At 53.4% G+C, this 22,905-nt stretch overlaps 1 protein-coding gene across 1 annotated transcript; it reads left to right on the forward strand.

Moving 5' to 3' along the window:
- The first annotated feature begins 1,401 nt into the window (after positions 1 to 1,401).
- On the forward strand, positions 1,402 to 10,287 carry Det1 (de-etiolated homolog 1 (Arabidopsis)). Its single transcript, XM_013011820.1, has 4 exons — positions 1,402 to 2,496; positions 5,086 to 5,273; positions 6,308 to 6,499; positions 9,745 to 10,287. Exons 1-4 carry the CDS (start codon positions 1,414 to 1,416, stop codon positions 9,932 to 9,934), a joined length of 1,653 nt encoding a protein of 550 aa, XP_012867274.1. The 5' UTR covers positions 1,402 to 1,413; the 3' UTR covers positions 9,935 to 10,287.
- The last annotated feature ends 12,618 nt before the right edge of the window (positions 10,288 to 22,905 follow it).

The following is a 22,905-nucleotide window of genomic DNA, read 5'->3' on the forward strand; positions in this document are numbered from 1 at the left end:
CCCGGGCGCATGCGCGCGGCCCCCGCAGCACGCACACCTGCGCGGGCTGACAGTCCGGGGCGGACACCAGCGGGACCCCTGCCCCGGCCGGGGTCTGAGCAGGGTGAGGGGTTCCATCCGTGCGTTGCCAGGGTGGTTGGGGGAGACTCGGCCCCACCGTGCGGAGGGGAGCTACCCGGTGTCTCCTCGCCAAAACCATGGGCTGGCCAGACTGCCCTTTCCCTGCTGCGTGGTCTTGCCCTGCTACGAGAGACCGCCGCGGGCGTGGCTTTATTTCTGGCTCTGTGTCCGCCTCGGTGCTAGTACCAAGTGTGGTGTGTGTATTTTCTTTTATTTTGTTTTAAATTGAGGCCCCGTAATGTGTTTTGAGATCAGGAAGTAGGAATCACCCAGCTTCTGGTACTTTTCAACACTCCCGTTGGCTGCTTGGGATGAGTTTTTGTTTGTTTGTTTGTTTTCTTCTAGTTTTGCGAAAAGTACCATTGCAGTTTTGATAAGCATTACATCGGGTTATTTTGGTTCATATGGCCATCTTAATGGCCTGGTCAATATGTTTGTCTGTTTTTGACCTTTCTTTTGGAGTACTAGGGTTTGAACTGCCCGTACTCTATGCGTCCATTCTCTCCTTAGCCATTGAATGGGATTTTTTTTTTCCTTTGGTCGGTTGTGGGGCTTGAACTCTGGACTTGGGCACTGTCCCTGTGCTCCTCAGCTCAAAGTGACACTCTGCCACTTGAGCCACAGCACCACTTTTGGTTTTCTAGTGGTTTATTGGAGATAGTCTCACAGACTTTCCTGCCTGGGCTGGCTTTGAACCGCAATCCTCAGATCCAGCCTCCTGAGTAACTAGGATTACAGGTGTGAGCCACTGGTGCCCGGCTTGAATGTGATTCTTGAACTCAGTGTCTGCACACTCTCCCTGAACTCTTTCAATCAAGGCTAACACTCTACCACTTTGAACCATAGTGTCACTTCTGGTTTTCTGATGGTTTATTGGAGATAAGAGTCTCACAGACTTTGCTGCCCTGACTGGCTTTGAATGGTGATCCTCAGATCTCAGCCTCCTGAGTAGGTAGGATCACAGGCATGAGCCACCAAGCACCTGGCTTGAATGTGATTCTTACACAGTTCAGACAGATGCACTTGTAGGTAGAGTCCATGGAACATTCCTGGGAGCTGCATGTGGTTGGGAGGGGTTCCTTGTGAGCTGCCTCCTTTCCTCAAGCTCTACTGGGACTTGGAACTGTCTAGCCCACTTCCAGACTGGAAGGAAAAGTGCTGTTTACTATCACTACGGGAGCCCCTTGGTTAAGGATATAAGAAATCTGTGTGTGTTTCCTGTTTGCCCTCTGCGTGTGTGTATGTTTTGGTAAACTATCTTCCTGCTCTGCTCTCCTCTGCAGAGATGTGATCATGGATTATCATGTCTCCACCATTAAACCCCGGAGAATCCAGAACCAGAACGTCATTCACCGCCTGGAGCGCCGGCGCATCAGCTCCGGCCGGGCGGGGACCCACTGGCACCAGGTCCGCGTGTTCCACCAGAACGTCTTCCCCAGCTTCACCGTCGTCAACGTGGAGAAGCCCCCGTGCTTCCTGCGCAAGTTCTCCCCCGACGGCCGCTACTTCATCGCCTTCTCCTCCGACCAGACGTCTCTCGAGATCTACGAGTACCAGGGCTGCCAGGCGGCGGAGGACCTCCTGCAGGGGTACGAGGGGGAGATCCTGTCCAACGGCAACGACCAGCGCTCCGTCAACATCCGGGGCCGGCTCTTCGAGCGCTTTTTTGTCCTGCTGCATATAACCAATGTGGCCGCCAACGGGGAGCACCTGAACCGGGAGTGCAGCCTGTTCACGGATGACTGCCGCTGCGTCATCGTGGGCTCAGCCGCCTACCTCCCCGACGAGCCACACCCCCCCTTCTACGAGGTGTACCGGAACAGCGAGTCCGTGACCCCCAACCCCCGGTCCCCCCTCGAGGACTACTCCCTCCACATCATCGACCTTCACACCGGACGTCTGTGTGACACACGCACCTTCAAGTGCGACAAAGTGGTCCTGTCGCACAACCAAGGGCTGTACCTGTACAAGAACATCCTGGCCATCCTGTCAGTGCAGCAGCAGACCATCCACGTCTTCCAGGTGACCCCCGAGGGCACCTTCATCGACGTGCGCACCATCGGCCGCTTCTGCTATGAGGACGACCTGCTCACCGTGTCCGCCGTCTTCCCCGAGGTGCAGCGGGACGGCCAGGCGGGCACTGCCAGCCCCTTCCGGGACCCCTTCATCAACTCCCTGAAGCACCGCCTGCTGGTGTACCTGTGGCGGCGTGCGCAGCAGGACGGGAGCGCCATGGCCAAGCGGCGCTTCTTCCAGTACTTTGACCAGCTGCGGCAGCTGCGCATGTGGAAGATGCAGCTGCTGGACGAGCGGCACCTGCTCATCAAGTACACCAGCGAGGACGTGGCCACGCTGCGGGCCACGGACCCGTCCCAGGTATGGAGCCCGGCCTCCTGCCGGCCCTCAGGAATGCACAGCCTTCCTTGGGTGGATGTTTGCTCTCTTAGGGTACAAACTTGAAACCAGTTGCGTTTTGATCTGGGTCCATGGTGTGGACAAATGGAAGCTGGCTGCTCTCGGCCCGTGTGGTCTGCTCTGAGCCTGCTGGCCTAATTCTTCTTTTCTCAGAGGCAGGGCCTGGCTTCGTAACCCAAGCTGGCCACAAACTTGGGATCTTCCTGCCTGAGCCTCCCAAGTGCACATTACAGGTGTGCACCACCATGCCCGCCTCAGTGATTACCCACATTTGTCTTTTCTTTTTTTTCTTTTTTTTGTCGGTTGTGAGGCTTGAACTCGGCCTGAATGCTGTCCCTCAGCTCTTCAGCTCAAGGCTAGTGCTCTACCTCTTGAGCCACAGCGCCACTTCCGGTCTTATTGGAGATGAGAGTCTCATGGACTTTCCAGCCTGGGCTGACTTTGAACTGTGGTCCTCAGATCTCAGCCTCCTGAGTAGCTAGGATGACAGGCGTGAGCCACTGGCGCCCAGCACCCAGTTTTCTTCAGAGCATTTTCAGGACTCTTGAGATGGGAGTTGGCTGAGTCTGGTATTTCTCTCTTGTCAGTAGCTGAGTTTACCATAAGGAGGTGCCAGGCAGGGCGTTGCTTCCTAAGCTTCCAGTCACCTGTAGAACTACTGTCAGAGCTGCATTCTAAAAAGGCGCGTGGCATGGGCAAGATCATTAGGGGGATTCTTTGTCTTCCCTGTCAGTGATGAACTAGCAGCTACCACAGGTGAGTGTGCACTTCACTGCGAGTAGAGTGGAGCTTGGCATACGGCCCCTGACATCTGTGCCTTCCTGTCCCTTACGCCCAGCCCGTCTTGGAGGGGAGGGTGATCTGTTTCCCCTGTCTCTCATGCCCAGCCCGTCTTGGAGGGGAGGTTGATCCGTTTCCGTGTCCTTGTAATTATGGAGATTCTGGTAAAGCTCTGATGTGATCAGAGTGTTGTCCAGGTCTAGAAGAGGCCATGAGTCAGTCTTATTTAGCTTTGAGCTGTAATTACTTTCTATTTTGGAGGCACTAAGTTGTCTGTGATCACTGCTTTAAGGCGGGCCCTTTTTCCTTTGCTAAAAGGTGACCTATTTGTTTTTTTTTTCTCCCTAGTAGCCTCAGTCAGTTGCTGGTCGAGATGCTGCGAAGGCTGTGCCCTTTGCTTGTGGGGTTTGAAACCCTAAACCCACCCTTTCTGCCGAAGTTGTCCTCTGCATTCCTCCCCCAGTTTAATTTGATAGGTTCCAATAAGGTTAATGAGTGGGAAGCGCCTGCAGACACAAAGCCTTGTGTTATTACTAGGTTCTTCTCAGGTTGCCCTCTGTCCTCTAATTTACAGCCAAATTTAATTTCCAGGTGACCGTGAAGCCATGTAATAGGAGCTCTGGGAAAGACTAATTACTTGTAAAACAGTTGGGCTACATGGCTCCAGAGATTGGTAACAGAGATTTCGACTCAATCAGAGTACCGCAAGCTGCTAATCCCAGTGTTCTGAGAGCTTCTGAAGTCCTCTTGGAAGCTTGAAGACGAATTAATTCACACTACTGCACTCACCAACCGAAACTTGGGGTTCCAGAACCACGTGTTGGGCAGAGCAAGGAGCTGGAGGGTTACGGGAGCAAGGAGCTGGAGGGTTACAGGAGCAAGGAGCTGGAGGGTTACGGGAGCAAGGAGCTGGAGGGTTACGGGAACAAGGAGCTGGAGGGTTACGGGAGCTAGGGGCTGGAGGTTTACAGGAGCAAGAGGGTTAGGGGCTCATTCAGAAAAAGTGGCAGCTCTGCCACCTGTGGCATTTGAATGCTTTTCAGGTTCCCCCTCGGGTCTTAATTGCTCCAAATTTACAATGCATCTTACACATGTTCCTGCAGAAGAGCACTTATGAAGAAAGAAACAGAAAATGCCTCTCTGATTTGTACCAAGCTGAGCCTACGTGGCTACAACTTGCTTGAGCAGTTTTAGCACACAATATATTTAAGACTTCTGTCTGCATGTCAGAAATATGAAGAGGAAAAAATAAGTGGCCCCCAAATTGAACTTTCAACTGTATACATAGAAGAGAAAATCATTCGGCAACGGGCAGCCCCAGGCTGCAAATCACTTTCCCAGCAGGAAGGAAAATTAAATCTGGCATTTTTTTTGTGTTTTTTTTTTTCTTCTTCTTCTTTAATCTCAGGGTCCGTTAGGAAGCAAGTGAGGGATAAACACGGGAAAAATATTGAATTTGCACAGTTTGAGATAAAAAGATTGAAGCTCTTTTTACACACAGTCATTCTAGCAGCCCAGAGGCAGTGGGAGGCTGGAGGGGCCGGGTCTCTGAGTCCAGTCTGCCCCCTCCCCATCACCCATCTCCCCTTCTCCCCAGCCCCCCTGTGCCCCCCCCCCCAAGACCACAGGGAGCCAGGTTTCCACCCTAGTGTCCAGCTCAGGTATTTGCTTGGCGTACTCGGTTGGCATGGATTTTAAGCCAGGTGACAGGTTCCCTAGGCATGGCAGGCCCTTGTGCTGTCTGAAGCTCACTGTGTTTTTTTTTTTAAGGCATCTTTCTTTGTGGTGTACAATATGGTGACCACCGAGGTGATTGCTGTGTTTGAGAACACCTCGGACGAGCTTCTGGAGCTCTTTGAGAACTTCTGTGACCTCTTCCGCAATGCCACCCTGCACAGCGAAGTCCAGTTCCCTTGCTCGGCCTCCAGCAACAACTCTGCAAGGCAGATCCAACGCCGGTAAGCCGTCCCCCCGGCCCTGTATGGATGGCTGCGTTGTTGGGCCCAGTCGCCACTTCTCTTCCCCCTTCCCCCTGGCCTTGGCTAGCCTGTAGGCATTAACCGCCCCCTTGTCATGCTCTGAGCCTCTCCTCGCTGCCCCTTCCATGCATCCTTGGGCTCTGTTCTGCACCATCTGTGAGCTGCAGAAAGGTGGAGGCCATCTCTCTGCGGCTCGGACCTCAGTGGTGTGCTGACGAGCATGCAGATAATGAATGCTTGAAATCTTTTTACAACTTGTGGGTAACGCACAGTGTGTTGAACACATGCATTTATCTCTACTTCATTGCAACTCCATTGCAGACCATAGAACAGAGGAGATACTAACGCAGTGTTAGAAGCTGGACCATGCACGGTGCGTCACGACTGACTTATGTAGCTCAGGAGCAGAGACTTAAGGCTGCAGAGCCTCAGCTTCAAGAAGCAAGCTTGCCTGAGCAGGGAACTCTGGGTCGGGTCAGGACCTGTGGCTCCCTGGCATCTCTGAGGCAGCTACCCGAGAGGTAGCTACCCGAGAGGCAGCCTGCAGTCAGGAGGATCCCTGCGGTTCTTAAACGTGGCAGTCTAGTCTTGGTGGAAGGTGGTTAGAACTGGTCCCAGGCCCAGGAGGTGGCATCTGCCAGGGCTCCCTGCCCCCTCCCACCTTCCTGAGTCAACCTGTGGCTATTATTTGGGGAAAATGGATTTTGAATATTTTCCGTAGTTGTGCTGTTACCAGCAATGAGTAGAAACTGTGTCAAATTCCGGGCGTTTTCATCTTAAATTGCTTTGCCGTCTTTGTCTGCTGGTGACTTAGGGTTCTCCATTCCTGCTCTTTGCTTCTTTTTGTTGTTGTTGTTTTAAGAGTATCTGTAGCCCGCCACACTTGGAATATGCGAGAGCCTGGTCTTGGGCTTCATTGTGATTTACAGAGTGAGTGGTTTTAGACATGTGTTCATTACTCTGAAAGCCAGGCACCCGCCTCAAAGACCGTCCTTGCTGATGCTTTGTTCTAGGTTCAAAGATACAATCATCAACGCCAAATACGGAGGGCACACGGAGGCGGTGCGTCGGCTGCTGGGCCAGCTCCCCATCAGCGCACAGTCCTACAGCGGGAGCCCCTACCTGGACCTGTCTCTCTTCAGCTACGATGACAAGTGGGTGTCAGTCATGGAGCGGCCCAAGACCTGTGGCGATCACCCCATCAGGTACGACGTCGGCGCCATGCTGCCTGTGGGTGACCGCAGTGCGTGTGGGGGGAACGTGGTCCCGCTTTTGCACGCGCACCCTCCTTCCTGGCATCATTTCCTGCGACTTGTCCCCCCCACCCCCCCACTTCCATGCTGAGTGCTTGGACTGTTTGGGTATCAGTCTTGTAAACTAACCCCTGCTACCTCCTGCTCCCATCTAACCTCGAGCTCAGTGAAGTGTTGTCTGTTTGTGTCCTGGGAACAAAGCCGTGATGTTCCGCTTAGAGTAATCTGGTACTGTTCCACGTAGCGCTGTAGTCAAGGCTCTGCTCCGATGCCCGACTGGACACTGGAGCAGGGCAGATCTTGGTGCATACGAACGGGCGGTGGCGGTTGGCTCTGGAGAGTGGGTACACCCGTCCTGTTGCCTCACTGTGTATTAAGTGGGCTGGTGTAGTACATTCTGCAATTCGATCATCATAGTATTTCCTGTGGAAGATTGTAATCAAATTGATTACAATCAATTACAATTACAATCAATTACAATCAGTTGTGGGGCTTGAACTCTGGGACTGGGCGCTGTCCCTCAGCTCTTCAGCTCAAGGCTAACGCTCTACCACTTAAGCCACAGCACACTTCTGGCTTTTTTCAGCTTATGTGGTGCTGAGGAATCGAACCCAGGGCCTCATGTATGCGAGGCAAGTGCTCTACCACTGAGCCACCTGCCAAGCCCCCAAAAGGTAAATTTTTTAGTTTCAAACCTCAATGAGAAGTGGAATATGCTGACTCTTTGTGTCCGCCTCGCCGGCTTCAGCAGTGACTAACTCTTGGCTAGCCTGCTGTCTCTTTTTTCCACTGTCACATCCTCTTCTCCCCACTGCTGCCCGTCTTATTTTGTGGCAGGTCCCAGTCTCCTGGCATTTCACCTGTAAACATCTCAGGTAATTTGTTTTTTGTTTTTTTTTTTTCTTTTTTGCCAGTCCTGGGGCTTGAACTCAGGGTCCAGGCACTGCCCTTGAACCGCTTTTTTTGCTCAAAGCTAGCACTCTACCACCTGAGCCATACCACCACTTCTGGCTTCTTCTGTGTATGTGGTACTGAGGAATCGAACCCAGGGCTTCATGCATGCAAGGCAAGCACCCTACCACATTTTCAGCCCAACATCTCAGTTTGTACGTATAAAAGACACAAGAGCTTTTTTTTTTTTTAAAAAAAAAACAAAAACCTAAAAATTAGGTCATTGTCCTGTATAAAGAAAATGAACAAAAACTTCTTAGTACCACAAAATATCCAGTCTGTTTTCACATTTCCCCGTTGGCTTGTCAGTGTTCTTCTCACCGTCCCGTGTTCGAATCAAGGCCCGAGCAGAGCGCGTGTCAGTCCTTGTGTCCAGGCCGCAGCCTGCTTCCCTGTTCACCTTCCTTGCCACCCACCCCCAGGTGTCTCCCCCCGTCTAGACTCTGCTCACCCTCCCGTAGTTCTCATACACTGACAGGCGTGCAGGTGAGCCCTTGGTGGTGTGTGTGCGTGGGGATGGTAGGGGCCAGGCACACGTGCTTTTTGCACACAGTGGGCCCCATTGGCCGCGGTCAGGTGGCAGACGCGTGCCTGCCATGCTGCCTTCCCTGCTTGAAGAGACGGCCTGAGGAGCTCAGGGCCGGTGACTGAGGAGGCTTTGCCGGGAATTTTAATTAAAACTGAGAGAAGGCATCTGAAGGGGTAACGCTGTGACCGGCACGCCTCCTTTCTGTCTTCCACTCCAGTCTTGGTCAGCAGGCTGGCTTGCCTGTGTGAGGTGTGGCGCTGCATCACATCCTGGGGTCTGCCTTCATTCTGTTTCCCCAACCTGCTTGGTCCTTGCACCAATCTTCCACCAGTGTATCTTCCACCCGATCCATGTGTTGTGACCTGTTTAACCGCTCCCCCACTACCGAGCGTTTTTGTCTATGGGGGGACATCAGAGCAGCTGTCTTTAATCATGCCACTGGTCCACTTCCGTTCCGATGATGTGACTTCACCGGAAGGAGATGGGGTTTCACCAAAAAAGACGAACACCCTGAGGTCCGCTTTACGAGTGCATGCTTTCCGGAAGGGCTGTTACAGAGCTGTAAGTGCTGCGCTCGCTGTCTTCCGGCCCTTGCCCTGGCTTAGCCCCAGCCATCCCTCATCTCCAGTTCCCCAAAGCACAGGGCATCCATTTTGCATGCAGAAGCGGCATTTACGATGGGGATTGGTGGAAGCATCTTTACCCCACCTTGTGTTTGGATGAAGAAGTAAAAGCTGCTTAGTGTTTTGTGTGTCTGTGTGAAAAAGAATTTCCATTTTGGCGCCAGTGGCTAACGCCTGTAATCCTACTTACTGAGGAGATTGAGATCTGAGGATTGTGGTTCAAAGCCAGCCTGTGAGACTCTTAACACCAATTACCCACCAAAACGTGGATGTATGGCTCACATGGCAGTGTCAACTTGAGAGGAAAAGCTAAGGGACGCCACCCAGGCTCTGAGTTCAAATCCCAGGCATATGTAGCCACCAGGCAGCTTACATGACTTGAGTCAAGGGTCAAGAACACACCAGATTTCAGAGATGTAGGGAAAGCTAAGGAATGTGACATTTTTTATTAGGATTATTGGTCATACAATATTTTAGATATATTGGATCAAGTGAAATACATAACAAATTAATTTCACTTTTTTTTTCTTTTTTTGTTGGTCATGGGTCTTGAACTCTGGGCCTGAGCGCTGTCCCTCAGCTCTTCAGCTCAAGGCGAGCACTCTACCACTTGAGCTGCAGCACCACTTTGATTTTCTGGTGGTTTTTTAGAGATAAGCGTCTCATGGACTTTCCTGCCAGGGCTGGCTCTAAACTGCAGTCCTCAGCGCAGCCTTCTGAGTAGCTAGGATTACAGGTGTGAGCCTGGTGCCCAGCTGATGTTTAATTTGTTTTAATATGGCTACCTGAAAATATGGCTCATGAGGCCTGGACTTGTGGCTTGCGTTTCATCTGTGGCTTGGACGGTTTCTGGGGAGGCTGGCCTAATTAGGGTAAGTGTAACAGGGTCGTGTTGGGAAAGAGAAGGGACCAGTGGCTCAGGCCAGGCTCTCCCCCTCCCCCCCCAGGTGAACGGGACAGACCAAGAAGAGTGTGTGGCGCTGCCTGGCGCAGGCTGAGCTGGGGGAAGGAAGCAATGGGTGGTCTCCTCACGGTGTGGGGTGATTTTCAGCATCTGCTTCTCCCCCTCCTCTCTCTCTCCTTTGTCTGTCTAGATTCTATGCCCGGGACTCTGGCCTACTCAAGTTTGAGATTCAGGCGGGCTTGCTGGGCCGGCCCGTCAACCACACCGTGCGCCGCCTTGTTGCCTTCACCTTTCACCCCTTTGAGCCCTTTGCCATCTCTGTGCAGAGGACCAACGCCGAGTACGTCGTCAACTTCCATATGCGGCACTGCTGCACCTAGGGGCCGGCCTTGCCTGGTTGGGCCGCTGGGGTGGGGTGGGGGCGTCCAGGACTCCGCCCCGGACTCTGGGGGCAGGCAAGCTCATGGACTTTGCATCAGGGGTGGCCCCGGGTCCCCTGGTCTGCTCCTGGCGCAGATGTCCAGCGCCGCTCAAGTCCCCTGGAGTTTGTTCAGCATTTCACTGCTGCAAAGATGAGAGAGCTCTGCTTCGTCCCTCAGGGCACTTGCTCAGCACTGTGGCTGTGTGTCCCGGTGCAGGTGAACTGCGTCTCCTCCCACAGACCCAACAGCGGGGGCAGGTTTTTTTTTTTTTAATAGGAAAATAAATGAAGCCTTGGTATTTTCTTACTGAAGGATATACTGTGTGGTAACTGTCGTACGTTCCTCTCCCTCGGGGCTTTCTGAGTTCTTGGGGTCTGGGAGGAGCTGTGGGATGGGCACATGGCTGTGGAGGCAGCAGCTGCCGGCATGGAGGACAGGCGTCCGCCCGGACCGCAGCCTTCCCCGGGGCGCTCTCCTGGTAATGGTGCGTGCTCATGTGGAAGCATGCTCGGGCCCGCGCCACCTGTCACAGAGCTGGCCCCTGGGCCACAGCACAGAGACAGACCCTAGGAGCACGCACTGTGCTTTGGAGAGGAGTGGCCGGCATGCTCTGGGTGTCCCCAAGGAGATCAGACTGCCTGTCGGAGGCGGCTGAGCTGTCACAGCATCCCACCGCTGCCAGCCACCGTCCTGTCACACTCGCAGCCAGTCTCTTGGGGCTTGTCGTCCACAGCTGTGTCTGCAGCTGGTTCCAGCACACCTGGGTTTCAGAGCCAGCTGCCAAAGGAGTCACAGTGCGAGACAGCTGGGCCCTTCATCCCCGCTGCCGCCCAGACTCCCTATGGGAACCTGAGAAACAGGATGGGAGAGGCCAGCCACCACACGCAGGGTATCCTGAGTGCCGGGCAGCTCAGCCCACCCTCACTCCGCCTCACACACGAGGCTTGACCTGAAGTAGCTGAATCCGCTCTCCCTTACCTCGAACACAGCCGCCCACTGTGTGAGTAGACACTGCCGTGTCACATGCCAAGGACAAGGAGAGAAGTGAATCCAGCGTGGTAAAAGCTCTTCCTCTCTGACAGCAGTGGAGGCTGGAAGATGGAGGTGTCAAGGCCAGTCTGAGCTTCATCTTAAGACGGTGCTCAAACACACAACGAAACTCTGGTTGCCAGGCGCCGGTGACTCACACCCGCCATTCTACCCACTCAGGAGGCTGAGAGCTGAGGATCATGGTTTGAAGCCAGCCCAGGCAGGAAAAAACTGTGAGACTCTTTATCTCCAATAAATTATTTAGAAAAAGCCGGGAGTGGAGTTGTGGCTCCAGTGGTAGAGTACTAGCCGTGAGTACCCAGAGGCTCAGGAAAGCACCCAGGCCCTGAGTTCAAACCCCAGGACTGACCAAAAAAAAAAAACCAGCACTTGTTTTCCTGCATATAGGACAGCCGGTTTCTAGTTTTCTTCCTGCCTCCCTGGCAGGAAGAACCTTTTCCTGCCTTTTCTGCTCTACCTGTAGATGCTGGAATGCATCAGCGCTCAGCCTTGGATTCCTCGCTTCTCCTCTTCTTGATTTCATTATCTCCCTAGCTGGAGACTGATGACCGCCTCCCTTCCCAGCCCTGACCCCTCCAGGAACTTTAAACTCACATTTCCTATGATTCCCCCAACACCTTTGTAGGGATTTCTATTAGGTTCTGAGTTTTCAAAATTTTCAGGTCCACCATAGCACCGACTCCCCTCCCCCTCCAACCTGTTTTTCCTTCAGGATTTTCCACATGGCTTCAGTGTATGACCTTCTTTACCAGAGCCCCAAACTCAGGAAGTCTCCATTTCTCTTCTCTCCGTCCGGCTTCCTCCTACTTCCTACCACCACCACTGACCTCACGGTGAGAAGAACAGGGTGCCTGCCCCAGGCCAGTCGGTGTAAGTTGTCCAAGGACGTCTTGTGTAGGTCAGGGCAGTAACACCACGAGGCAGCGGTTTCTGGGGAATATTTCTCTTGAACCGTGGCACCCATGTTTCTGTCATCCATGGCTCCATGCCCAGACTCAGAGAACCAGCCTTCGGGTCAAGGTGTGCCCTCCTCCATTCAGGATGAAGAGAGAAGATTCTTGCTCATCCATGACAAGGATGGTTGACCCCCAGATCCACCCACAACTGGATTTCCAGTTTCCTCAGGAGAACTTTATTGTTTGAAATTGGTTGTCTATTTCTTGTCATTGAAAGCAAATTAATAGATGTAAAGACAGGTCTTTGTAGGAAAGATTCATGAAATTTTGTGTGTGTGTGCCAGTCCTGGGGCTTGAACTCAGTGCCTGGGCACTGCCCCCTAGCTTCTTTTGCTCAAGGATAGTGCTCTACCACTTGAGCCACAGCTCCACTTCCAGCTTTTTTTGTGGTACTGAGGAATCGAACCCAGGGCTTTATGCATGCTAGGTAAGCACACTACCACTAGGCCACATTCCTAGGCCCCTCCTCCCCAACCTCCCTTTTTTTGAGTTCTGCTATGTTACCCAAGCTAATCTTGAACTTGCAGCCTCAGTTGATTCTCCTACCTCAGTCTCCGGAGTAGCTGAGACTACAGGTATGTCCTCCCAAACTTTTTGTGTCTGGATACGCCCTAGATGCAGTTTTTCATAAATCCAGATGATGCGAGGATTTTTCCTCTCAGATTTCTGGAAGATTCCTGCCTCTCCTGTGGGCCTCTGAGCTGTGGTCTGTTTCCCAGAGCTAAGAGGGTTTAACTAAAACAGGAGATAAAGCTCTCAGCCCACTGAGTACTTCCCTGATACTAACTTTTCAATTCCGGTGTGTTTGTTTATATTGGCTTTGCTCTTAAAGGATTTAAGGTAGCACTCAGTAAATTCTAGTATCTTCTCTCCACAAATGACTGAGGAATCTCAAGACTCTGGAGAAATGAGTTCTTTGGCATTAAGAGAACCAGGGACGTACTTGAGGGAATGTCTTTCGGATCAAAGTGCTTCCCTGAACCCCCTCTGGCCGGCCACCCCTACTGGCTGGCCCTGGTGTGTCAACATCAGAGCGAAGCTGCTGTGGACCTTTGTGGGGGAGGCTGCAGAGCCTCTCCGAGCCTTGCAGAGAGGCACAGTATAAATGAGCGAAAAGTCTAAATTAGATAATTTTTAAAAGGATGGTAGCTTCATTATTTTCGAGCACACGGAGTAACTGAAATTCAACAATGAAGTGTTTCTCTGCCGAGGCCTTCAGGGACGTCTCTTAATGAGTAGATTATAATTACTGGTAATCAGCATAACAGTTCCCTACAATGCGTGCTTTGAAAGCAATTGAGCATATTAAGTGATTTTGATGTTCTGGGAGCAGTTTTGTTTACAGCTCTCATTTGCTCAGTATATTCCCTTTATAGCTGTAGCTCTCTGTTGTCTAACAGGAAAAAAATTTAAAGGCTTTCTCTATCAGACAGCATTCGATTACCCTTGTAAGAGGCAGGACACAGAGGTTCCCAGTGCATTATGGGAATATTTCTGGCTTGCAGGGGAGGCCTGGTATACGACCTAACTGCTCCTTGTGGGTTGGGTAGCACTGGCTTTGGGATTAATAGTGGAGTCTCAGTTGACCCACTGTAGAATGGAGGTAGTTTTTCTGTATTTCACTGAGGGAGCATTAAATACTGAGCATAAAATATTTTAATAGGGTAAGAGCTCAGTAGATGCCAGCGTGTGTGTGTGTGTGTGTGTGTGTGTGTGTGTGTGTGTGTGTGTGTGTGTGTGTGTGTAGTTACTGGGGCTTGAACTCAGGGCCTAGGTACTGTCCCTTAGCTTTTTTGCTCAAGGCTAATGTTCTACCTACCAGTGTGTGTGTGTGTGTGTGTGTGTGTGTGTGTGTGTGTGTGTGTGTGTGTGTGTGTGTAGCTACTGGGGCTTGAACTCAGGGCCTAGTGCTGTCCCTTAGCTTTTTTGCTCAAGGCTAATGTTCTACCTACCAGTGGAACCACAGCTCTACTTCTGGCTTTGTGGTGGTTAATTGGAGACTTTGCCGCCTACGGTAGCTTTGAAACATGACCTTCAGATGTCAGCCTCTGGAGTAGCTAGGATCATAGGTGAGCCACCACGGCTACCAGCAAAAGACACCATCAAAAAATGCTGCTGCTGTTTTGCATGATAATGAAAGGCTGTTTTGTACACAAAGGCACAAGAGGAGAGCAGAGGGGTAAGGTTAGTGAAGAACAAATTTGCCATTTGAGGACTGAAGACAAGACAGTTTTTCTGTTGGTTTGCTTTTTATGGAAGTACTGGGGTTTGAACTCAGGGCCTTTGTATTTGCTGGACAAGTGGGGCTGCCTTTTTGCCTTAGTTATTCTTTGAATAGGGTCTGGTGTTAATGCCCAGGCAGCCTGTTTATGCCTCTCTTGTGGCTGGAAAGACAGATGTGTGCCAACACCCCTGCCTTTGGTGGTTGAGATGGAGTCTCAGGGATTTTTGTTGCCTGGGCTGGCCTCAAACCCTGATCCTCCTCATCTCTGCCCCAAGTAGCTAAGATGACAGGAGTGAGCCACCACACCTCTGAGGGTAAAGCGACCGGTTTTCTTTTGTGGAGCATCAAGAAGGAAAGCTGCCCGCTGGCAAGTGACATTTCAGTGACACGCTGACATGGGTGAAGAAGGCCTGCCTGTTGGGGGGAGCTGTTGCAGAGGGACCTTGGCAGGACTGGGATGGGAAGCCTAGTGCCACCAAGGGACCGAGTCAGGCAGTGCGCAGGCCTAGTCATGACGGTGGAAACCGATGTGTGTGAAACCCCTGCCGACTCCGCACGGGAGCTGATAAGCTCCCAGTGATGTGTGGTTCAATATAAGGGAAGAAGACGAAAACAGAGATCAAGCCAGGCAGGACTCGCTGGCTGGCGGGGCTCCTCACCAGGCCTCCAGACCCAGGGACACGCCGTGAGTGGGGTCGGTAGAGGGTCCTGAGCGTGGCTCAGGCCAGGTCTGGAAAGGCCCATAAATGTCTTCCTGATCCCTAGCTACAGGAGGTGTTCCTAGTGTTGCCTGGAGGGAATGGGAGAGTGTAGCCTAGTTGTACCAGCCTTTAGCGTGCAAGCTTCTAAAGGAGGCCCAAGAGGGGGCGGCTCTGGATTGATAAGTTTGCCTGGGGAAGGCATGTTTACACGGGACTTGTTTGTTTTCTCTGGGTATCTGCCCCTAAGAGGGGGGGACAACCACTCCCCTTCCCACCAGCCCCCTGAATCTGCAAAACCCCAAGATGTCAAGGTACCAGGAAACTCAGGCACAGTTAATGTAGTCTAAAAATAATTGCGAGTGTTAAGAGAGCCCAGTTATGGCTTAGCTCTCCAGATTCTTCTTTCTTACTGACACTAGCATGACACTAGGTCTTTAAGATGGCCCGCCAGGAGCCCACCTCCAGTACCCACTGTACTGTAGCCGTGTTGGTCCCGCCCGGGTGGCCTGGCCCTGAGTTGCTGCTGGAGTGCTTTTCTGTGGATGCCCGGTCCACATAGTATTAACGTTCATCCCTGACAGGAAGTGTCCACTGTCCCCACCAAAGTCCAAGAGCAGAGGAAGAGGACAGGGTGCACCCCCTGGGGACGTAAGTCCTGCAGCCCATCCAGCCTCAGCCATCCATTCTGCTCTCTTGTCTCTCTCCTAAACCTAGTTACCTCTCCAGGATTAGAAGAGACAGCCTCTTAGTTTTAATTAATTGCAGAAAGTGTGGGGAGAGGCCTCTGTTTCTCCTAAGAGAAAGGAAAAGTTGATGAATGAGAATACACTGAATTGGGACAAATGAAATTTCAACCTGAGGCTATTCATCCAGGCCTTTCAAGATTTTTTGTTCTTTGATGGGGGGGTGGGTCCTGAGGGTAGGAATCTGTCTTCCAGGGTGGGTAGTATTAGTCAGACCACCTCTAGATTGTTCTCTTGAGGTCATTCACTCCCTCACCCCTTTAAATGGTATTGAGGGTAAAACAAAACAAAATTTATCCGAGTTTCAACACAGACTCAAGTCAGGGGTCAGACTGAGGTGGTGGGTTTGTCAGGATCCTGGCAAAGATTTCTTTGAAAAGATAACTCTGTGTCATGGGGAAGGAGATGAAAAATGCATGCATATTTATATTGTGAGTTCCTGAGGCCCCCATGACTGGCAGTAGGGACACAGTTTTTGGCAGTACTAGAGTTTGAACTCAGGCTGGGTGGGTACATCAGGGGCGGGGGGACCCAGCAGCTCCATTCCTGTCTCCTCAGCCTTGCCTTTTCAGGTGAGAGGAGGCCAAGGTGGTTTGCAGTCCAGCTGCTCTCCTCCACATTCGTTCCGCACATTCTATACCTCCCTGAAGAAAGAGATGTGGCTGCAGCATTTAATTAGCGGCCGGGAACATGCTTTCCCAAGGACACGACTTATTTCCCAGCCAGCTGTTGCCCGTCGCTCCCTAGCAACGTGTAGCCTGCACATCTGATTTCTCCTCGTGGCTGGCGTTCACCTGCTGTCGCTGCCTGGGTGGGGGTAGGGGCCTCTGGGCCTGGGACTCATTCTCCGGATCTGTGAGAGGTCTGAACCTGTTACTCCTGCCAGCTGTGGTGCTGAGCCTTGACCCTTGAATGGCCTCCTGGTGGTTCAGTTCGAGTCCTCTCCTTCAAGTTCATGATTAGAACAGACAGAATGTCACCAGCTATAACAGAGCAACAGGGCCTAGAAAGGTCCACGGGGATTCGGGAGTGCCCCCGAGCTCTGGGGAGAAGGAAATCAGCCCCTTTGGAGGAGCCCACCTTTCTGCTGGGCTGGGCAGCCTTGGGCACCAGGGGCCTCGTGCCAGGCAGTATGCCGTTTTCTGGCCAGGGTGATGGGCAGGGTGGGGAGGGGAGAAGCCAACCCAAGGAGCCAGCCCAACCGTGAAGCCCTTGAATCTGCAAGGCCACTGCTCAGATTTGCCATTGCTGATTATGCCAGCTAATGGAAATGCTGCAGGAAACCCTTTACTATGTACAGTTAACAGGAACTAGTAATTATGAAAGTATTTTTGAAAGCAAAAAGAAATGACAGATATATTAGGGCTTTGGTGGGGGGAATGACGTGAAGCATAAAAAAAAAAGGTTCCTCCAACAACAGAATGAATTTGTAGGGCAGGCCTGCTGCAGGTAGAAGCAGGGAGCCCCCCAAAAGAGGCTGTGGTAATCACGGGGCAGGGATCTAGGCTCCTTCCCATCTTCTGGGCAATGGATGACATGGCTGGCTGAGAGCTAGCTCTGTCCACCTGTTGCCTGTCAGGTGATTGTCTTGGTGATGAGTCGTGGCCTCTCCACAGAGCTTAGGGCCCTGAGGCTTGGGCAGGATGAACAGGCGTGTTGGCTGGCTGGCAGTGGCCACGGCTGGCGGGGACCCCGTAGGAGTGCGCAGTTGCACGTGGGGTGGGAGGGAAGGGGGGACTCAGGGAGGATGGCGGAAGCACATGGGGTGTGGGGGGGAAGGGGACAAAGCTGCTCAACTCATGGAGGCCAGGAAGCAGAGAGAGCAAGGAGCCTCACTCCTAAAGTTTCTACCACCATCAGCTGGGGACCACGCCGCCAACGCACAGGCCTGTGGGAGACGTTCAAGTTCAAAACCCCAGCGGGGCTGGGCAGTGGGCAGGGCTCTCCAGACTCACTGAGGGAGGGAGGCTGGTGAGCGCCTGAGTGTTTAGACTCTGGAATGCTCCCTGCCTCCTCGGCCACCTGAGCCTCTCATGTGGCGTCTCCCAGCCTCTGTCTCCGTATCTAGAAAGAGGCATAACAATACTTACTTTGCTGGGTTGCGTGGGGTCAAAATAAGAGATGGCGCATCTGGCCTGTGTCTGCCACGTAGTAGAAAACGCTTGCTGAGTGCCAGCCGGGGTGGCCCCTCTCCCGAGAACTCCCAGCCTCTTCCAGGTTCAGTGTGGATGCTAGAGAGGGCTGAGGGTTAACCTGGCAGGTTCACGTCTCTACCCAAGGCGAGAAAAGACCCCGTCGCATTTTCCATTTCTAGAGAGACCCTGAGGGGATGCCCCTGCCTGAAGCTTCTCTTCCAGCTGCTCGCATTGATGAAGTGAGAGCAGAGGCCGCCGCCTCTGTTCCCACTGTGCGGGTCCGGCCGGCCTGTCTCAGCCTGCAGACACTGTCTAGGTGTGTGCATTTTATAGCGTGAACAGCGGAGCATCAGGAGGCCAGGCTTGGGAAGGGGATGCAGAGGCAGGCCGGGCGAGCTGTGTCTTCCCCAGGAAACACAGAGCTTAGCCCTGACCAGGCTCTGGCTCTGGCGCTACCAGTGTCTCAGAGCTGCAGGCAGCCCCACACTGCACCCCCGGCCCGAGGCCGGAGGGGGAGGGTGTCAGGGGCTTCCCGGGGTAGCCCCCCCTCGCTCCACCACTCCAGCAGGCAGCCCTCCACGTCGTACTTTGGTGTTTGCAGAGTGACAGTCGCTGGTGGCGTTCTCCCAGCTAGCACAGGGCTAGCACAGGAGCTTATCTCAGTACAAAGCAGCCCCCTCTCTGTCACTTGCCGGAAGCCACAGGGCAGGAGCCAGAGCTTTAACGTGGGCAGCAGAGTCTGCGGTGCGGCTGCCCCGTGCCCTGCCGGTCACGTGGGAAGGCTGGAACATCCCCATCTGGCCGCAGATCCCAGACAGGTGGGGGCGGGGAGATGCGGCAAGGATAAGGGTGCTCTGGGAGCCCCCGAGGGTGGGTGGCAGGCGCACGCCGCAGGGCCGTGGAATCCGGCCCGCCAGCTGCCGTCGGAGGAGAGGGCTCCCTGGGGCTCCCGTGGCAAGCGCACGGGAGCCGTGGGATTAGGTGTTCTCAGGGACCGTTGGCTAGAGAAGCACGGTGGTCCTTGGGGCCCTTCCAGCACCTCCGGGGTCTGGGTGTCGGCTGCACAGACCTCCGTCCCCACGGCAGCTGGGGGGGGGGGATCTCCCACCTGTCCATGGCTAGGCTGGTCACCCAGGAGGACTCTTCATTGGGAGGGCAGGCGGGTGGGCGGGCCGGGAGAGCGAAAGCCTTTCCACACTACCAGAGCTGCCTCCCGTGTTCTGCCTTCTGGAAACGAGGATGGCCGTCAGCCCGACTGAGGGGGTGGTCTCTCCTGTCCTGTCCTCTCCATCCACGTGTCCCGCACCCACTTGTGTGTGTGCATGTGCCATCAGTGGGGCTGGAACTCAGGACCTCACTCCTACATTCACTTGGATTGGCATCTGGTCATTTCATTTGTCTGCTCTCCTATTTTCGGTCTCCTTTGGGAAGGATTCCAAGCAATTCTCAAAATCACATGCTCATCACTGGGACAGTGAAGTGCACGTGTGTGATTTGGCGCCAAAGGAGTACACGTGTGAGCTGCTGGGCAGCGAGGGGACCTCTCCAGAGTGCCGGAGTCATTCCTGTGTGTCTCCTCCGTGAGAGCCCAGAGTGACAGTTTAGGCATATTCCCTTCATTTAGCACAAACAGTTGCTTCTCTCAATCAATATTTATGTCTATTCTATTTTTTTCCCCCAGTCCTAGGGCTTGAATTTAGGGCCTGGGCACTGCCTCTGAGCTTTTTGCCAAAGCCATAGCATCACTTGCAGCTTTTTGGTGGTTTATTAGAGATATGAGTCTCATGGGCTTTGAACCGTGATCCTCAGATCTTAGCCTCTTGAGTAGCTGGGATTACAGGCGTGAGTACTGATGCCCAGTTTAAGTGTCTTTTTTTAAAGAAAGGTATCTCCATCTTTTTTTTTCTCAGTTCTTATGTCACATTTTGCCATCTCTAAAATGTGCCTTGTAATTGTAACTCGGAAGTGGCACTCTGGCTCCTGTGGTAGCACCGCATAGCACCGAATAAAAGGCGCCCAGGGGCAGCGTCCCGGCCAAGAGTTCAAGTCCCAGGACCAGGAAAAAAAAAAAGAGTTGTAACTAAAAGTCCATGAACATGGAGGGCTTTACTTGTTTATGCCTCACACTGGAGACAGCCAGTGTTTTACCACTGAGCCACACCCAACCAGGCTTTCTTTTTCTTTTTATCATTTACAGTATTGTTATTAGAGAGGTGATGTTCAGAGAGATTACGATTACAAGAGTCAGGTCATGAGGACATTTCTTTCTTGCGGTGTCTTCTGTTCCCTTAGTCCCTCCCACCCGTCTCCACCACGAGTTGTACAGTTCCCTTCCATCAATGTCCAGAGAGCTCTGCTGCTGCACCTTTTCATTTTCCCTCTGGCCATGAAAAGCCCAACTTTCCTCCCCCACCTTGTGTAGATCTTATTTGCTAGACTATTTGTTTTTGCAGTGCTGGGGCTCCAACCCAGGGCTACACATGCTACACAAGTGCTGTGGTACTTAGCTACATCTCCAGGCCAAATAGGACACATGGTCACGAGTAACAAGAAAGGCGTCTCCTAGACGTGAGGGGCTGTGGCCTTCACAGTGGACTGGAGGCAACCGTGGGAGGAAGGGGCCTCCCAGTGCAGCAGATTGCTGAGCCGGCCTGGGTCCTGCAGGCGCCTCGGGCTGGCAGGGAACGGCCAGGCTATATCTCTTGCTCCTCAAATCCTGGGAGGCTCTGGAGCCCCATGGTGACCCAGTTTTCTGCCTCTGTCTGAGCAAAATGGGCTCTGATTATAGGAGGTGTGAGGGCTCTAAATGACTGCAAAGCACTTTTCAATCAGACAGAAAATAAGTGAGAAATGCATTTCCGTTAATGCCCAATTATCCCGGTCCCAACAGGATAAAAAACATGTGCTTTTGCCTGCTCCTGGGATGCGCTGTCAGGGACCCGCGTGTCTGCCTGTCCCCCTCGTCCCGAGGCCAGGTGCAGGGACACGGTGTCCTTGTGAAGGCTTTGGGTCCACCGGCTCCCCCCACACCCCCACCCTAGCCGGGATCAGGATCTGTGCCTGCCCAGCTGAGCCGGGGAGCCTGGGGCTCGGGACCTAGCTCCCCATGCTGTGCCCTGGTGACGGCCCCTCTTCCTTGTCCCACCCGCAGTCCACTAGGGCCAGGTGGGTTTTCCTCCCACAGGTCTATCAGGCCCGGCCCCTTCTCCCCGCCCCCCAGCCTTCTGTGCTTCCCCTCCAAGCTGCTCTCCTGCGGCCGCAGCCCACCGCCATGCCATCTCGCTACACTTCCGGTACCCCCTCTGCGTCACCTCTGCATGCCTCCCTCTGGCTGGGCAGTCAGCCCCACCTCTGCCTCTGATGCTGACTCTTATCCTGAGCTCAGTGTGACCCCTCCCTGTAAGCATTCCAGGGTCCCCCTGTCACCATGGCCTCCACGGATGCCCCTCCTGTGGAAGCCCCCAGAGAAATTACCATCCACAGTTTCTTTTCTTGCCAGTCCTGGGGCTTGAACTCAGGGCCTGGGCACTGTCCCTGAGCTTCATCAGCTCAAAGTTAGCACTCTACCACTTGAGCCACAGCACCACTTCTGGCTTTTTCTGTGTATGTGGTACTGAGGAATCGAACCCAGGGCTTCATGCATGCTAGGCGAGCACTCTACCATGGAGCCACCTTCCCAGCCCCATCCACCCACATTGTCTGAATCCCTCTTCCTCTGGCCTTTGATGGGCTCAGCATGGATGCAGGGGCGTAGACATCTGGTCTCTGACTACGGAGAGATGCTCCCGAGTCATTAGCCTTTTCATTTCGTTCCACTTTCAGCCGCATTTTTTTTTTTTTTAACCATCTGGCTTAATCTCCAGTTGAGTGGACTAAAGGAAACAGGAAGGTGGGCAAGCGCCTCCTCATTAAAAATCACAGGAAATACCTGAGATTAATGTGAATAACACAGCTGCAGCGGGGCCAGGGGCCAGGCGGAGGCTCCCCACCCGCCTTGCCTTCCCACGAGGCTCCAGGGCAGGTGCGCAGGGCCACCTGGGCAGGGAGCCAGGAGTGGGGGCCGCCCGGGGACAGCTGGGAGAATCCCCCAACCCTAACAGAGGGGGTCGCCACACAGCTCCCTCCACCCCCCGCGGGAAGGAGTGGTAGCCATGGGAGCGCACGCCCAGCCGGGGAAGAAGCCTGGATTTCCAGGACATTCCACCTGGCCTTTGCAGCACCCTGGGGCTCTCCTACAGCAGGAGCCAATGGCTCTGGGGGATGCGGGCATTCCTCCAGGGTGCCCCCCTCCCCGCCTCCCTGGTCCTGAGGGGACACTGGGGTGTGGATGTGAGGGCAGCATAGCCTCCAGCTCAGTCTAGACAGCAGGTGTCTCCCCCCCCCCCCGCCCCCGCCATGACACCCAGTGCCCCTGCGTTGACATTTCTGTTCAGTTCGAGGGGATTAGGCTAATCCAGGGTGGTTAGGCTGCCCCTGGGTTGCGGGGAAACAGAAGCCTGAGGCCCCGGCTGCTCCTCTCCTCCAGCCAGGCAGTATCACACCTGAGGCTTAGGCCAACTTTTCTGGCAAGACTTGCATGGCTGATTTGACAGCAAAAGTGCACAATGTGCTTTGAAGAAACCAGATTAATCCCTGGAGAAAACTATGGGCCCCCCCCCTCCTCCCCCATGGGATCAGGGCCTAGGAGCAGGGTGCATGTGTGTCCAATTACACACTCAACTCACGGATATATATACACATTCCCGGGCATGTCCACAGGCACTTTTATAAGGTCTGACTGCAGTGTCTGTTTTCAAAAATCAGCATCTCATTTATTTTAATTGGCTTGGTGATAAAGTAAACAACAACACATATGTGTCTACTTTTAAAGGTGAGAAAGGGGGGCTGGGAAGGTGGCTCAGTGGTAGAGTGCTTGCCTTGCATGTATGAGGCCCTGGGTTCCATTCCTCAGCACCACATAAGCAGATTAAAGCCGGAAGTGGCGCTGTGGCTCAAGTGGTAGAGTGCTAGCCTTGAGCTGAAGAGCTGAGGGACAGCGCCCAGGCCCAGAGTTCAAGCCCCAAGACCGACAAAGTAGGAAAAAAAAATTGAGAAAGGTAAAAAACCTTTCATCTTCTAAC

The sequence above is a fragment of the Dipodomys ordii genome, unplaced genomic scaffold (genome assembly GCF_000151885.1).
Source record: "Dipodomys ordii isolate 6190 unplaced genomic scaffold, Dord_2.0 Scaffold15, whole genome shotgun sequence".
Taxonomy (NCBI): Eukaryota; Metazoa; Chordata; class Mammalia; order Rodentia; family Heteromyidae; genus Dipodomys; species Dipodomys ordii.